Here is a 15,856-nt window from a genome sequence, read left to right as displayed (position 1 = left end):
TCGCTGTTTGTAGCTCCGCCCACGTGTGCAGGGGGAACCTCAGACCCCCAGAACCTATCATCCCAGGTAGTAAGGGATCTGTATACCAAGTTTTGTTCAAATCGGTCAAGCCGGTTTCGCGTGATCGCGGCACATACATACATACATACACACACACATACATACATCCGATTTTATATATATAGATGAAACAAGCAATTTTAATGTAGACCGTTTAAAGAGGAACTGTCACGAAAATCTTAACATTTAAAACACATACAAATAAGAAGTTCTTTTCTTCCAGAGTAAAATGAGCCTTAAATTACTTCTCTCCTATGTTGCGGTCACTTACAGTAAGTAGTAGAAATCTGACATTACCAACAGGTTTTGGGTTAGTCCATCTATTCATGGAGGATTCTCATCATGGCCTTTATTTTTTATACAGACACTCCCTGAAAAAGATTTATACAAAGATGCTGGCCAGCCTCCCTGCTCTCCGTACACTTATTTGGCAGTTGGACGCAGCAACTGCCATTCACTAAGTGCATTTTGAAAATAAAGAAATCCCTTTGAACCCCGTATGAGGAGATGGGCTAGTCCAAAACCAGTTGGTAATGTCAGATTTCTACTACCTACTGTAAGGGACAGCAACATAGGAGAAAAGTAATTTATGACTCATTTTACTCTAGAAGAAACATACTTCTTAATTGTATATGTTTACATATATTTGAAATTTTAAGATTTTTGCGACAGCGGTCCTTTAACCATTTCAGCACCCGGGTATTTTTCACCAGAGCAATTTTCACCTCCCATTCATTCGCCAATAACTTTCCCACTAATTATCACAATGAATTGATCTTGATTTCCGCCACTAATTAGGCTTTCCTTGGGTGGTACATTTTGCTAAGGATTATTTTTTTCTAAATGCATTTTAATGGGAATATTAGGGAAAGAAAAATGGAACAAATTAATTATTTCTCAGTTTTCAGCCATAATAATTTTTTTTTTTTATGTTTCAGTAATTTTTATTGGTTTTAACATAGTACCAGAGTGACATTACAGTTACAGTAATGATCCATGAAGTACATTGCTGTTTACAACATCAGGTACTGTGAATACAGTGCAAATTAATAAAGTAATAACATAATAACATGACAACATGAGTCTTGAAACTGTGGTAGCCTGTGAGAAGTGTAGAACAAGGATCGGAGAATTGGAGTATAGAAAGCAACCCCTAACCGAATAAATCAGTCTTTGGAAAGGCTGAATGGTAGTATGTTTTTAACCACTTAATTAGGAAAGATGGCGACCGCCCATTCACAAACCAAAATGGCTGGGCAGGGCCACCTCCCAATAGTTTTAAAATAATACGTGCCTCCATAAATAATGCTTATGTATTTTATTTGCCCATTTGTCCCGGTTATTACACCATTTCAATTATGCCCCTATCACAATGTATGGCACCAATATTTTATTTGGAAAGAAAGGTGCATTTTTTCAGTTTTGCATCCATCACTATTTACAAGCTTATAACTTAAAAAATGTTCGTAATATACCCTCTTCACATGCATATTAAAAAAAGTGCAGACCCTTAGGTAACTATTTATGTTTTTTTTTTTTAACTGTAATTTATTTTTCATGAAAAGTTTTATTTGAGTAATTTTTGGTGTGGGAGGTAAACAGTTAATTTTAAATGTGATAATGTGAGTTTATTTCATTAAAAAAATTTATGTAGATGTAGTTTTACTATTTGGCCACAAGATGGCCACAGTCAATTTTTTTTTTTAGTCCTGGAAACGAGCGCTCTCGCTTCCAGGAAGCATAAGCAGAAACGGGAAACTTTTTTCCCTCAGAAAGACTGCGGCTTCTGATAAGAAGCCGTTGGTCTTTCTAGGGGGTACTTAGATCAATGAATGGGAACTATGATCCCATTCATTGATCTCTGGCCAACTGAGGGAGGGGGCAACACGTGAGCGCAACAGCAGCTGCCTGGATGTGACAATCACGCCCAGGCGGCTTAAATGGTTAATGACTAAAAGCATCCACTAATCATATAAAAAGATACAAATAACTCACATATGGGGCCCTACAAACATAGGGTACCACAGAAGCAGAAAGCGCTCGTAACATAACCCACTCAGATAAAAGGGGGAGGTGGTGCCACTTGTCTCCTTCCCATAAAATCATACTTACCTAGGAAGGAGGATGCCTCTCTCCGCATCGAAAATCCCGTTTTCGATTTTGGCAAATTTTCACGAAAATCTTCAGAAATATTTGCGTTTTCGACCAGCATCGAAAATCGCTGTATGCGTACGCTTATGCCCTTATGCGGAAAAATGTCCGCAATAATCCGCAAGAAACTTTGCTGTATGCGGACGCTTATGCCCTTATGCGGAAAAATGTCTGCAATAATTCGCAAGAAACTTCGCTGTATGCAGACGCTTATGCCCTTATGCGGAAAAATATCCACAATAATTCACTAATGCATGCGTGGCGAACCTTTGCATAGCGGAAATACGTACGCGACGAACTACGAATTTAATGCAAAAATAACGGGCATTATGCGAAAAGTAACGTGAAAATATTCGATCGAAAATTCGCCTGTCGAAACAAAATTAGGCGGAAATTCGGCAAAACGAATTTTTGCATTTTCGCTCATCACTGCCAAAGATAACCGACAAGGGCTTATAGGTATAACCATAAAAAGAGAAGGTAGTCCCTAGGTTGATCAATAAATACTAATTTCCAAGGAATGTGCAAAACATATATAATCTTTATTGGGACAAACAATATGGAAATTAAAACTTGATCAAAACAATAAAAATGACTCCTTAATGTGATCAGCCATCCCATTGTCTATTGTATAATAAATATTTATAATTTCTAACGCAATTGCGAACCTGGGGTAAGCCAAGGATAGATAAGTGATAAAAATCAATGCAGGTTAGAGGCAAAAAATCTGAATGTGAAAAAACTTTGTGTCACAAAAATTCTACAATAAATAAACATAGTGGTGAAAAAAATGCAAAACTGAGTAAAAAATGCTGTGGGCAAATGCTGTCCACTCCATAAGATTCGCACCGTCTAAAATTATCCTTTATTTAGGCTTCTTTAAAATATCATAACAGATTAAAAATCCATATGTGGGTCTGTGCTAGATGACGCACAGGCGTTTCGGGACATCATAGGCCCTTTCTCAAATCATGACCAGCCCACAATGTCCTTCCATTCTAAAACAACACTCATTTTTATAGCCCCATCAAGGACCACATAGGGAACTAGGTGATTAGCATATTTACATATTCATCAACTCCATCCCACCAATCAGGATGTCAGATTCAATATCCCATAAGTTCACACATATAAATTCAAAAAGAACCCACAATGGAGACAAGGCATACCATCATATCATAGAAGTACACATAGGACACTCACTAGAACTGTCTCCCGTGTCCCAAAACACGGGAAAACATTACAAGTTTAAGAAGATCATCCTGTCCAATCAGAATGACGCCTACAGCGTCCGTTCATAGACTTCCTCCAATCAAAAGGGAGAATTGTGGAATCCCCCGTCCACTACACCAATCTCGCGGGCTCCGACCAATCAGACTGTGGGCAAGTGAAACCGCCCATCTCACACCCCCACCAATCCAAATAACGCTGACAGCGTCCGCATGTAAACTTCTAGGGGACACGTGATCGGAAAACTCCGCATCACGTGTCTCCACTGGCCAATCCCTAGCTGGCCTCCAACGTTCGCTTCGGGGCATCCACGCTCCACCGCCGTCATTGTTTACACATACGCACGTGATCGGAACAGCCCGCATCACGTGCCCCAATGGAGACGCACATCACCCAATACACCAATCGGACGGAGGCATATGCAAATTAGCCATGTGGACGGAGGAATCATCCTCTCGTATAAACTGTATGCAATACACCAGTGTGTTAAAAACGAGGAATCGCAACACTCCAGGGATGTTGCGACCAAAGCGGGGCAGGCCAAAGGATATAGATCGGGGGGAAAAACATTATATCATTAAGACTATAATATGTGCTGACGTATCACGGCACATAACAATTCCACCACCAATCCTTGGGCCGTCCCCGCCACCGGTCACACACCTCCAGAGTATCGCTCCTCCTAGTGGAAACAAAAGGGAAAGATCAACATCCTAATCAAATTAACGTCACTAGATCATAGTCCTTATCAAGACCTTTGGGTTCAAGTGTATCAAGTTTATTGATCCAGTAATATTCCCTAATGCTGGGGATACACGGTACATTTCTGTACTGTGTATCGACCAGCTGATCCCGCCAGCTGATAATATTCAGCTGGCCCGATCAAGCCGCTCGACCCCCGCCCGCTCGATCCCCGAGCGGTAATCGATCCGCGGCGAGCGGGGACACGGTGGGGACGCGGCTGGGGTCGATCCAGTGGCTAATCGGCCGCCGGATCGACCCGTGTGGATAAGGTATTCCTTCTATCACCTGAACTCTTAATTGTGATAGGGAATGGTTTTGATTACAAAAGTGTTGAGAGACAGATAAGTCCATATTTCTGTTTCTGATGTTGGACTCTCACTATAGGATCTGCCACAATTCTCTCCAATCGTTTAAACTGACCCTTGGGTATATTGTATAAAACATGGGGAGGGTGGAAACTTTTAAAACTGGAGAATATGGATGGAGATATCGTCAAATCTCTGCTTTGATGATATCACTGGCCGAGATGATGGAGAAGGATGAGTTCTACAAATTTCGACAACAACTCACACTGACAGTGTAGGAATATGAGGTATCTTTGGAGAAGATAAAACGGGGAAAATTCCATAGAGATACACAGGACTATACAGTCGGATATGTCGGATACGAAGCCTCTGCCATTACACTGTTAATAGCAGAGCAGAGGCTTCAAACTTGCTACAGTCGGTCATTGGGTGACTGGGGTCCAAATTCACTAAAGGGGCGGGGCCACATACAGCCAATCAGATTTCCTTGGTGGATCACACATTTTTGATGCCAGGAACCTGAAAGCTCACAAACTTGGTAATTGAGTGACTGTGTGTCCAGGTTACACAAAGTGGGCGGAGCCAAAACACATTTCACTGGGAAAATATAAACTGCAGCCATTCTTACACTGTTAATAGCAGGGTTGGTCACTGGGTGACTGAGATTAATATTCAGGGTAGTGGGTGGAGCCTATAATAGCCAATCAAAATTCACCTGTTGATTTTCAAGGGGAATATTTAAAGTGCTGCTATTCTTACACTGTTTATAGCAGGTGCCTCAACCCTGGTACAGTTGGTCACTGGGAGACTGGGATTCAAATTCAGAAAGGGGCAGAGCCACAAACAGCCAATCAGATTTGTTTAATTGAAATGGGTATATACAAATTATTGATACCAAGGCCCCAAAGCTCATAAACTTGGTAATGGAGTGATTGCATGTCAAGTTTAGAAAAACTGGGCAGCACCAACAACTACATTTTTAACATGGGAAAATATAAACTGCAACCATTCTTACACTGTTAATAGCAGGGTTCTAAAACTTGGCACAGTTGGTCACTGGGTGACTGGGATTGATTGATTTTCAAGGGAAATATTTACATTGCTGCCATTCTTACACTCTTAATAGCAGAGGCCTCAAATCTGGTACAGTCAGTCACTGGGAGATTGGGGTTCAAATTCTGAAAAGGGGCGGGCCACAAACAGCCAATCAGATTTGTTTAATTTCAGTGGGAAATTGCAACTTATTGATGCCAAGGACCCCAAAGCTCATAAACTTGGTCTTTGAGGGACTGTATGTCAAGGTTAGAAATAGTGGGTGGAGCCAAAAACAACTAACTTTTTACATGGGAAAATATAAACTGCAGCCATTCTTACACTGTTAATGGCAGGGTTCTCAAACTTGACACAGTTGGCCACTGGGTGACTAGGATTGATATTCAGATATACAACAGCCAATAAAAATTAATCTATTGATTTTCAAGGAGAATATTCACATTGCTACCATTCTTACACTGTTAGTGGCAGAGGCCTCAAACCTGATACAGTCAGTCACTGGGTGACTGGGGTCCAAATTCACTAAAGGGTTGGAGCCATAAACAGCCAATCAGATTTGTTAGATTGATTTCGGCCATTCTGTTATTGGCAGGGTTCTCAAACTTGACACAGTAGGTCACGGGATGACTGGGATTATTATTCAGAAAAGTGGGTGGAGCCTACAACAGCCAATCAAAATTCACCTTTTGATTTTTAACCACCCTGGCGTTCTGATTAAATCGCCAGGGTGGCTGCGGGAGGGTTTTTTTTAAATAAAAAAAAAACTATTTCATGCAGCCAACTGAAAGTTGGCTGCATGAAAGCCCACTAGAGGGCGCTCCGGAGGCGATCTTCCGATCGCCTCCGGCGCCCAGAATAAACAAGGAAGGCCGCAATGAGCGGCCTTCCTTGTTTTGCTTATATCGTCGCCATAGCGACGAGCGGAGTGACGTCATCAACGTCAGCCGACGTCCTGACGTCAGCCGCCTCCGATCCAGCCCTTAGCACTGGCCGGAACTTTTTGTTCCGGCTACGCTGGGCTCAGGCGGCTGGGGGGACCCTCTTTCGCCGCTGCTCGCGGCGGATCGCCGCAGAGCGGCGGCGATCAGGCAGCACACGCGGCTGGCAAAGTGCCGGCTGCGTGTGCTGCTTTTTATTTGATGAAAATCGGCCCAGCAGGGCCTGAGCGGCGACCTCCGGCGGTGTTGGACGAGCTGAGCTCGTCCAGACCGCTCAGGTGGTTAAGGGGAATATTGAAACGGCTGCCATTCTTACACTGTTAATGGCAGAGGCCTCAAACCTGCTAGAGTCGGTCATTAAGTGACTGGGGTTCAAATTAATTAAAGGGGCGGAGCCACAAACAGGCATTTAGATTTCTTTGCTGGATAAAATGCTTCCATTCACACCATATTGATGTCAGGAAGCTAAAAGCTCAAAACTTGTTGATTGTGTGTCAAGATTACAAAAACTGGGTGGAGTAAAAACAGATTTCCAAGGGAAAATGTAAACAGCAGCCCTTCTTCACTGGTAATGGCAGGGTTCTCAAACTTTGCACAGTTGGTTACTGGATGACTGGGAATTATATTCAGAAAAGTGGGTAGAGCCTAAAAATTCCAATCAATATTCACCTGTTGTTTTTGAAGGGGAATATTGAAATTGCTGCCATGCTTGCCTTGTTAAAGGCACAAGCCTCAAAACTGGTATAGTCGGTCATCGTCTGGGGTTCAAAGTCATAAAAGGGGGTGGTGCCACAGCCAATCAGATTTGTTTCATTTCACTGGGAAAAGGAAAGGACCCCAAAGCTCACAAAATTGGTCATTGAGTGACTGTGTGTCCAGGTTACAAAAAAGTGGGCGGAGCCAAAAACACATTTTACTGGGAAATTATAAACTGCAGCCCTTCTTACACCGTTAATGGCGGGGTTATCAAACTTTGCCCAGATGATCACTGGGTGACTGATTAATATTCAGAGAAGTGGGTGGAGCCTATAATAGCCAATCAAAATTCATTTGTTGATTTTCAAGGCTAATATTTAAATTGCTGCCATTTTTACACTGTTAATAGCAGATGTCTCAAACCTGCTACAGTTGGTCATTGGATGAAATGCTGGAGAGGGGCGGAGCCACAAACAACCTATCTCATTTGTTTGATTTCTATGGGAATATACAAATTATTGATGCCAAGGACCCCAAAGTTTACAAACCTGGTCATTGAGTGTTTGTGTGTTGGTGTTAGGAAAAGTGGGTGGAGTCAACACCAGCTAAATACATACCCGCCGGGCAATGCCGGGTCATCAGCTAGTAAAGGATATTTTTAGACGGTGCGAATCTTATGGAGTGGTCTATATTGCACTTGTGACTCCATAGTTGGTTCCGGCACGTCTATCTAACCATCGGCAGTGGCAATCACACATTACAGTGGCCAAACGTTGTATCAGATAAAGTGCAATGCATGAAACACACTCACTGTTTCCTGAATAGGCAACCAATGAAACAAACTATAAAAAGTGCTGAGTGCTTCAGTAGAATTGTGCACATATGTTGGTGGTAAATGTGCTGTAGAGGCTTACTGGAGGTTTGCTGTAAACAGCGGGGAATGGAGAATCTCCCAAGTGGAGAATTGCCCATTCCCCGCTCCCTGCTGTTTACAGCAAACCTCCTGTTGTTGATTTTTTGTTACACATAGTTTTTTCACATTCACATTTTTGCATGTCCGATTGAGGATTCGACCAATTTAGGCAAAAATTGGTAAAAGCAACCTGTAAATTCCCAGGCCGATGTGGCTGATCGGGTGCACAGTGGTAATGGTGTGAGATATCTGGACGAGCAATAAACGGAAACCGCCCGCTGACCCCCCCCCCCCGCTATTGTGCTTCCTGTGCTGTAAAATCTTTCGCCTGTCCAGACGCCACGAGTCCAGCTGCTGCTCCTCCTCCCCACGTGGCTGCTGATATCATACAAGCCATGTGCTATGCGTGGCAGTCAGGTGGGACACGGATGCAGAAGAAGGAGCATCTGGACTCACTAAGGCCAGACAAGGGAGATATTTTAATGCACGGGCATTGGGGGGGGGGGCACATTAACATTTGGGGGGAGGTGGCGGATGTGGCATCATGAGGCAGCAGATCTCTTAGTCTGGGGCTTATCAACAGCCCATGCCCCTCCCCCCTGTGAAATGGCCATAGGGCCCCCTGGAATCCTGACTTCTCCCATTCCTGAACCCCGCCACTTTGCCCCAACATGCATGCAGGATAGCACAGGGACCGGAGTAACATTTACACGCTCCAGTGCTGCTGATCATGTGACTCGCATCGGTCATGTGATCAGGAGCCAGCGAATGGCAGCAGAAAGTGTGTGGCTGTGATACAAGGAGGAGGTAACCATTACTCCACTACCTGTGCTACTCTGCATGTGGGCGTGGATAGGGAGGAGGAGTGCCCCTCCCCCCTGCAGACCCTGTGCCCCCCAGCAGTTTGCAGGGCACACCCTGATCAATAAGATGGAAATAGCTGTGATTAGTGGGGAGAGCTCCTATGTCTTAAGGAACACAATTGTGTGCTAGTAGGAGGCTCATTGGACCCTTCTACCAGCAAACTAACTTTTTTTCCCATAAAACATGTACTTTTTTTTTCAAGTAAGGGCAACTTTTTTTACCTGCCCCTTGTTCAAAAGGGATCGACCACCATTCCATTCAGTTGAATGGAAATGTTTTTTTAAACGATGGTGACAGCACTTGCCGTCAATCCTGCAACCGCTGCAGTAGATCCCATCATTGCGTCTCGTCTTGGACGCAGCGTGCAGCATTAGGAAGTCGGTTGTTTTTGCTGGTGTTACGGTATAAAGCCAGAAAAAGCTGAAAAGTGGTGGCAAAATATTGCAAACGTTTTGGTCGATTGGGCGCACAGTGGCTGAGCAGGAAGAACTACAATGCTGTTCTGCAGGAAATGACACGAGAATGGCCTACAACAGCCTACAACAGCATACAACAGCCTACAACAGCCTACAACAGCCTACAACAGCCTACAACAGCCTACAACAGCATACAACAGCCTACAACAGCATACAACAGCCTACAACAGCCTACAACAGCCTACAACAGTATACAACAGCCTACAACAGCCTACAACAGCCTACAACAGCATACAACAGCATACAACAGCCTACAACAGCCTACAACAGCCTACAACAGTATACAACAGCCTACAACAGCATACAACAGCCTACAACAGCCTACAACAGCCTACAACAGCCTACAACAGCCTACAACAGGATACAACAGCCTACAACAGCATACAACAGCCTACAACAGCCTACAACAGCATACAACAGCCTACAACAGCATACAACAGCCTACAACAGGATACAACAGCCTACAACAGCCTACAACAGCCTACAACAGCCTACAACAGCATACAACAGCCTACAACAGCATACAACAGCCTACAACAGGATACAACAGCCTACAACAGCCTACAACAGCCTACAACAGCATACAACAGCCTACAACAGCCTACAACAGCCTACAACAGCCTACAACAACATACAACAGCCTACAACAGCCTACAACAGCATACAACAGCCTACAACAGTATACAACAGCCTACAACAGCATACAACAGCATACAACAGCCTACAACAGTATACAACAGCATACAACAGCCTACAACAGCCTACAACAGCATGCAACAGCCTACAACAGGATACAACAGCCTACAACAGCCTACAACAGCCTACAACAGCCTACAACAGCATACAACAGCCCACAACAGCCTACAACAGCCTACAACAGCCTACAACAGCCTACAGCAGCCTACAGCAGCCTATAACAGCATACAACAGCATACAACAGCCTACAACAGCCTACAACAGCCTACAACAGCCTACAACAGCCTACAACAGCATACAACAGCCTACAACAGCCTACAACAGCCTACAACAGCCTACAACAGCCTACAACAGCATACAACAGCCTACAACAGCCTACAACAGCATACAACAGGATACAACAGCCTACAACAGGATACAACAGCATACAACAGTATACAACAGCCTACAACAGCATACAACAGCCTACAACAGCCTACAACAGGATACAACAGCATACAACAGTATACAACAGCCTACAACAGCCTACAACAGCCTACAACAGCATACAACAGCCTACAACAGCCTACAACAGCCTACAACAGGATACAACAGCCTACAACAGCCTACAACAGCATACAACAGCCTACAACAGCCTACAACAGCATACAACAGGATACAACAGCCTACAACAGCATACAACAGCCTACAACAGCATACAACAGCCTACAACAGCCTACAACAGCCTACAACAGCCTACAACAGCCTACAACAGCCTACTACAGCCTACAACAGCCTACAACAGCCTACAACAGCCTACAACAGCCTACAACAGCCTACAAAAGCATACAACAGCCTACAACAGCATACAACAGCCTACAACAGCCTACAACAGCCTACAACAGCCTACAACAGCCTACAACAGCCTACAACAGCATACAACAGGATACAACAGCCTACAACAGGATACAACAGCCTACAACAGTATACAACAGCCTACAACAGCATACAACAGCCTACAACAGGATACAACAGCCTACAACAGTATACAACAGCCTACAACAGCATACAACAGCCAACAAACACTTTCAAATGAAACACCTTTGAACAACCTCTAAATGACATTAAACGTTTCACCAAAAATGATGCGCACTTGTGGTCGGCTTTCAGATGCCTGTAGGAACCAGACCTCACTGTGCTCAGTAGCTGTCTAGTTTTTCAGGTTATAGATGCTAATTACAGAGAAAAACTCACCTTCTGTGCAAATCGCCCCTACAAAGAATAAGAGTGTGTCAGTAGCCTGCAGGCTGTCTGTACAGCACTCCACCCCCAACTGTCGCCTGAGGGACCGTGTCCCAAGCTCTATGAGTAACAGTCCTCGTATGTGTGTATGACTCTGTACTAGCACACTCCTCCATTCCCTAAAGCAGAGGACCTACCCTACACCAAGCAAAGCTCTCATATCCAGTTCATTCCAGAATTCACCCCAACTGCAGCAGCACGGTAGCGTAGTGGTTAGCACTCTCACCTTGCAGTGCTGGGTCCTCGGGTTCGAATCCCAGCAAGGTCAACATCTGTATGTTCTCCCCATGTCTGAGTGGGTTTCCTCTGAGCACTCTGGTTTCCTCACACATCCCAAAAACATACAGATAAGTTAATTGGCTTCAGACTACGATACATACACTACACAATATATACATAGACATATGACTATGATAGGGAGTAAGGACTAGATCAGGTATGGGCAAACTTGGCTCTCCAGCTGTTAAGGAACTACAAGTCCCACGAAGCATTGCAGGAGTCTGACAGCCACAGTCATGACTCATAAAGGCAAATGCATTGTGGGACTTGTAGTTCCGTAACAGCTGGAGGGCCGAGTTTGCCCATGGCTGGTCTAGATTGTGAGCTCCTCTGAGGGACAGTAATGTGACAAGACAATACACTCTGTACAGCGCTGCAGAAGATGTTGATACTATATAAATACTAAATAATAATAATAATAACTGGCTAAAATTCATTGAGCCATTCTGAGTATCACTACTCTGCTCCATACAGTGCAGCCTTTCAATGGCTAATTGAGAACAATTCAATACAAATGGTATAACAGAGGCGTCACCAGGTATACGAGATATATAAAAAAGATTTAAAAAGAGGTAGTAGTAGGACGCAACACATTTTGCTGGATGCAGCCCCCTTCATCAGGAAAAAAGGGAAGCACTATTGGAAGTTGCTATCTTTCGGGGGCAATATTCCTCTTCTTCATGCATATTTTGTAACTTGAGGTTTATGTGACTCCACCTACCTTACTGTATGAGTGTGTAGCTGCATGGAGCAGGAGCCACTGTTGCACCTCCCACCTTGCTGTATGAGTGTGTAGCTGCACGGAGCAGGAGCCACTGTTGCACCTCCCACCTTGCTGTATGAGTGTGTAGCTGCACGGAGCAGGAGCCCCTGTTGCTCCTCCCACCATGCTGTATGAGTGTTTAGCTGCACAGAGCAGGAGCCCCTGTTGCTCCTCCCACCTTGCTGCATGAGTGTGTAGCTGCATGGAGCAGGAGCCGCTGTTGCTCCTCCCACCTTGCTGTATGAGTGTGTAGCTGCATGGAGAGGGAGCCACTATTACTCCTCCCACCTTGCTGTATGAGTGTGTAGCTGCATGGAGCCCCTGTTGCTCCTCCCACCTTGCTGTATGAGTGTGTAGCTGCATGGAGCCCCTGTTGCTCCTCTCACCTTACTGTATGAGTGTGTAGCTGCATGGAGCCCCTGTTGCTCCTCTCACCTTACTGTATGAGTGTGTAGCTGCATGGAGCAGGAGCCCCTGTTGCTCCTCCCACCTTGCTGTATGAGTGTGTAGCTGCATGGAGCAGGAGCCGCTGTTGCTCCTCTCACCTTACTGTATGGGTGTGTAGCTGCATGGAGCAGGAGCCGCTGTTGCTCCTCCCACCTTGCTGTATGAGTGTGTAGCTGCATGGAGCAGGAGCCGCTGTTGCTCCTCTCACCTTACTGTATGGGTGTGTAGCTGCACGGAGCAGGAGCCGCTGTTGCTCCTCTCACCTTGCTGTATGAGTGTGTAGATGCACGGAGCAGGAGTCGCTCTTGCTCCTCCCACCTTGCTGTATGGGTGTGTAGCTGCACGGAGCAGGAGCCGCTGTTGCTCCTCCCACCTTGCTGTGTGAGTGTGTAGCTGCATGGAGCAGGAGCCCCTGTTGCTCCTCCCACCTTGCTGTATGAGTGTGTAGCTGCACGAAGCAGGAGCCGTTGTTGCTCCTCCCACCTTGCTGTATGAGTGTGTAGCTGCACGGAGCAGGAGCTGCTGTTGCTCCTCCCACCTTGCTGTATGAGTGTGTAGCTGCATGGAGCAGGAGCTGCTGTTGCTCCTCCCACCTTGCTGTATGAGTGTGTAGCTGCATGGAGCAGGAGCTGCTGTTGCTCCTCCCACCTTGCTGTATGGGTGTGTAGCTGCACGAAGCAGGAGCCGTTGTTGCTCCTCCCACCTTGCTGTATGAGTGTGTAGCTGCATGGAGCAGGAGCCGCTGTTGCTCCTCCCACCTTGCTGTATGAGTGTGTAGCTGCACAGAGCAGGAGCCCCTGTTGCTCCTCCCACCTTGTTGTATGAGTGTGTAGCTGCACAGAGCAGGAGCCCCTGTTGCTCCTCCCACCTTGCTGTATGAGTGTGTAGCTGCACAGAGCAGGAGCCAGTGACAGTCACGTGTCCCGCCAACCATCATTGCCACTTGGTCCCTTTTAAACAGCCCAGAGGCTGGTACTAGTGTTGGTATCTCCATTGCTCTTCAAAGGACCAACAGGAAGCCTCAGCAACCAGCAGAATTCCCATTCATTTATGGTGGATCAATTAAAGTTCTCCCTGTTGCTAGGGAGAATTGGCCTGCAGCAGCCTATGGAGAGCCCTGTGCTTCTGCTGGCTGTTTGGAAGGGACTGAGCAGCAGGACAGGTGAGCGGCAGGACAGCTGAGCGGCAGGACAGGTGAGCAGCAGGACAGGTGAGCGGCAGGACAGGTGAGCGGCAGGACAGCTGAGCGGCAGGACAGCTGAGCGGCAGGACAGCTGAGCGGCAGGACAGCTGAGCGGCAGGACAGGTGAGCGGCAGGACAGGTGAGCGGCAGGACAGCTGAGCGGCAGGACAGGTGAGCGGCAGGACAGGTGAGCGGCAGGACAGGTGAGCGGCAGGACAGGTGAGCGGCTGGACAGGTGAGCGGCTGGACAGGTGAGCGGCAGGACAGGTGAGCGGCAGGACAGGTGAGCGGCGGTGCGGATGTGGAATGGATGGGGTGCATGCAGATGCAGAACAGATGGAATGCATCTACCTCATGTATATGCTTATCGTTTCCATTCTGCTTCCGCTCAAGTGTGAACCGGCCCTACCTGGCAGGAGACTTTGGGGTTGATTCACTAACATGCGATGCTACAGCAGTGCAGCTTAAGGACAACAGTGCTTGGTTATCTGTGAAGTGACTGGAAGCCTACTGGGCCAATCAGAGTGCAGGAATATCATTCTTCCTGGGGGTAGCGGTGTTTGCACGGTGGGATAGCGGTGTTTGCACGGTGGGGTAGCGGTGTTTGCACGGTGGGGTAATGGTGTTTGCACGGTGGGATAGCGGTGTTTGCACAGTGGGGTAGTGGTGTTTGCACGCTGGGGTAGCGGTGTTTGCACGGTGGGGTAGCCGTGTTTGCACGGTGGGGTAGCGGTGTTTGCACGGTGGGATAGCGGTGTTTGCATGGTGGGGTAGCGGTGAATGCATGGTGGGGTAATGGTGTGTTTGCACGGTGGGGTAGAGGTGTTTGCATGGTGGGGTAGAGGTGTTTGCATGGTGGGGTAGAGGTGTTTGCACAGTGGGATAGCGATGTTTGCTTGGTGGGGTAGTGGTGTTTGCACGGTGGGGTAGAGGTGTTTTCATGGTGGGGTAGCGGTGTTTTCACGGTGGGGTAGCAGTGTTTGCATGGTGGGGTAGCGGTGTTTGCACGGTGGGGTAGCAGTGTTTGCACAGTGGGGTAGTGCTGTTTCCACGGTGGGGTAGCGGTGTTTGCACGGTTGGGTAATGGTGTTTGCACTTTGAGGTAATGGTGTTTGCACGGTGGCGTAGTCGTGTTTGGGATAGCGGCGTTTGCACAGTGGGGTAGCGGTGTTTGCACGGTGGGGTAGCGGTGAATGCATGGTGGGGTAATGGTGTGTTTGCACGGTGGGGTAGAGGTGTTTGCATGGTGGGGTAGAGGTGTTTGCATGGTGGGGTAGAGGTGTTTGCACAGTGGGATAGCGATGTTTGCTTGGTGGGGTAGTGGTGTTTGCACGGTGGGGTAGAGGTGTTTTCATGGTGGGGTAGCGGTGTTTTCACGGTGGGGTAGCAGTGTTTGCATGGTGGGGTAGCGGTGTTTGCACGGTGGGGTAGCAGTGTTTGCACGGTTGGGTAGTGGTGTTTGCACTTTGAGGTAATGGTGTTTGCACGGTGGCGTAGTCGTGTTTGGGATAGCGGCGTTTGCACAGTGGGATAGCGGTGTTTGCACGTGGGTTAGTGGTCTTTGCACTTTGGGGTAATGGTGTTTGCACAGTGGCATAGTGGTGTTTGCATGGTGGGATAGCGGTGTTTGCATGGTGGGATAGCGGTGTTTGCATGGTGGGATAGCAGTGTTTGCACGGTGGGGTAGTGGTGTTTGCACGGCGTGATAGCAGTGTTTGCACGGTGGGGTAGTGGTGTTTGCACGGTGGGGTAGCGGTGTTTGCACGGTGGCGTAGTG

At 46.7% G+C, this 15,856-nt stretch overlaps 1 protein-coding gene across 1 annotated transcript in view; it reads left to right on the top strand.

Moving 5' to 3' along the window:
- The first annotated feature begins 3,873 nt into the window (after window positions 1–3,873).
- Window positions 3,874–15,856, top strand: part of LOC137519500 (lymphocyte antigen 6E-like) — a 37,430-nt gene continuing 25,447 nt past the window's right edge. Inside the window, exon 1 of the mRNA XM_068238455.1 lies at window positions 3,874–3,907. Within this exon, the coding sequence (XP_068094556.1) occupies window positions 3,874–3,907 (34 nt within the window). The remainder of the gene's footprint in view (window positions 3,908–15,856) is intronic.

This window comes from Hyperolius riggenbachi, chromosome 5 (genome assembly GCF_040937935.1).
Source record: "Hyperolius riggenbachi isolate aHypRig1 chromosome 5, aHypRig1.pri, whole genome shotgun sequence".
Classification (NCBI taxonomy): Eukaryota; Metazoa; Chordata; class Amphibia; order Anura; family Hyperoliidae; genus Hyperolius; species Hyperolius riggenbachi.
Note: the sequence above shows the minus strand (reverse complement) of the source record. Positions and strands in the feature narration are given on the sequence as shown.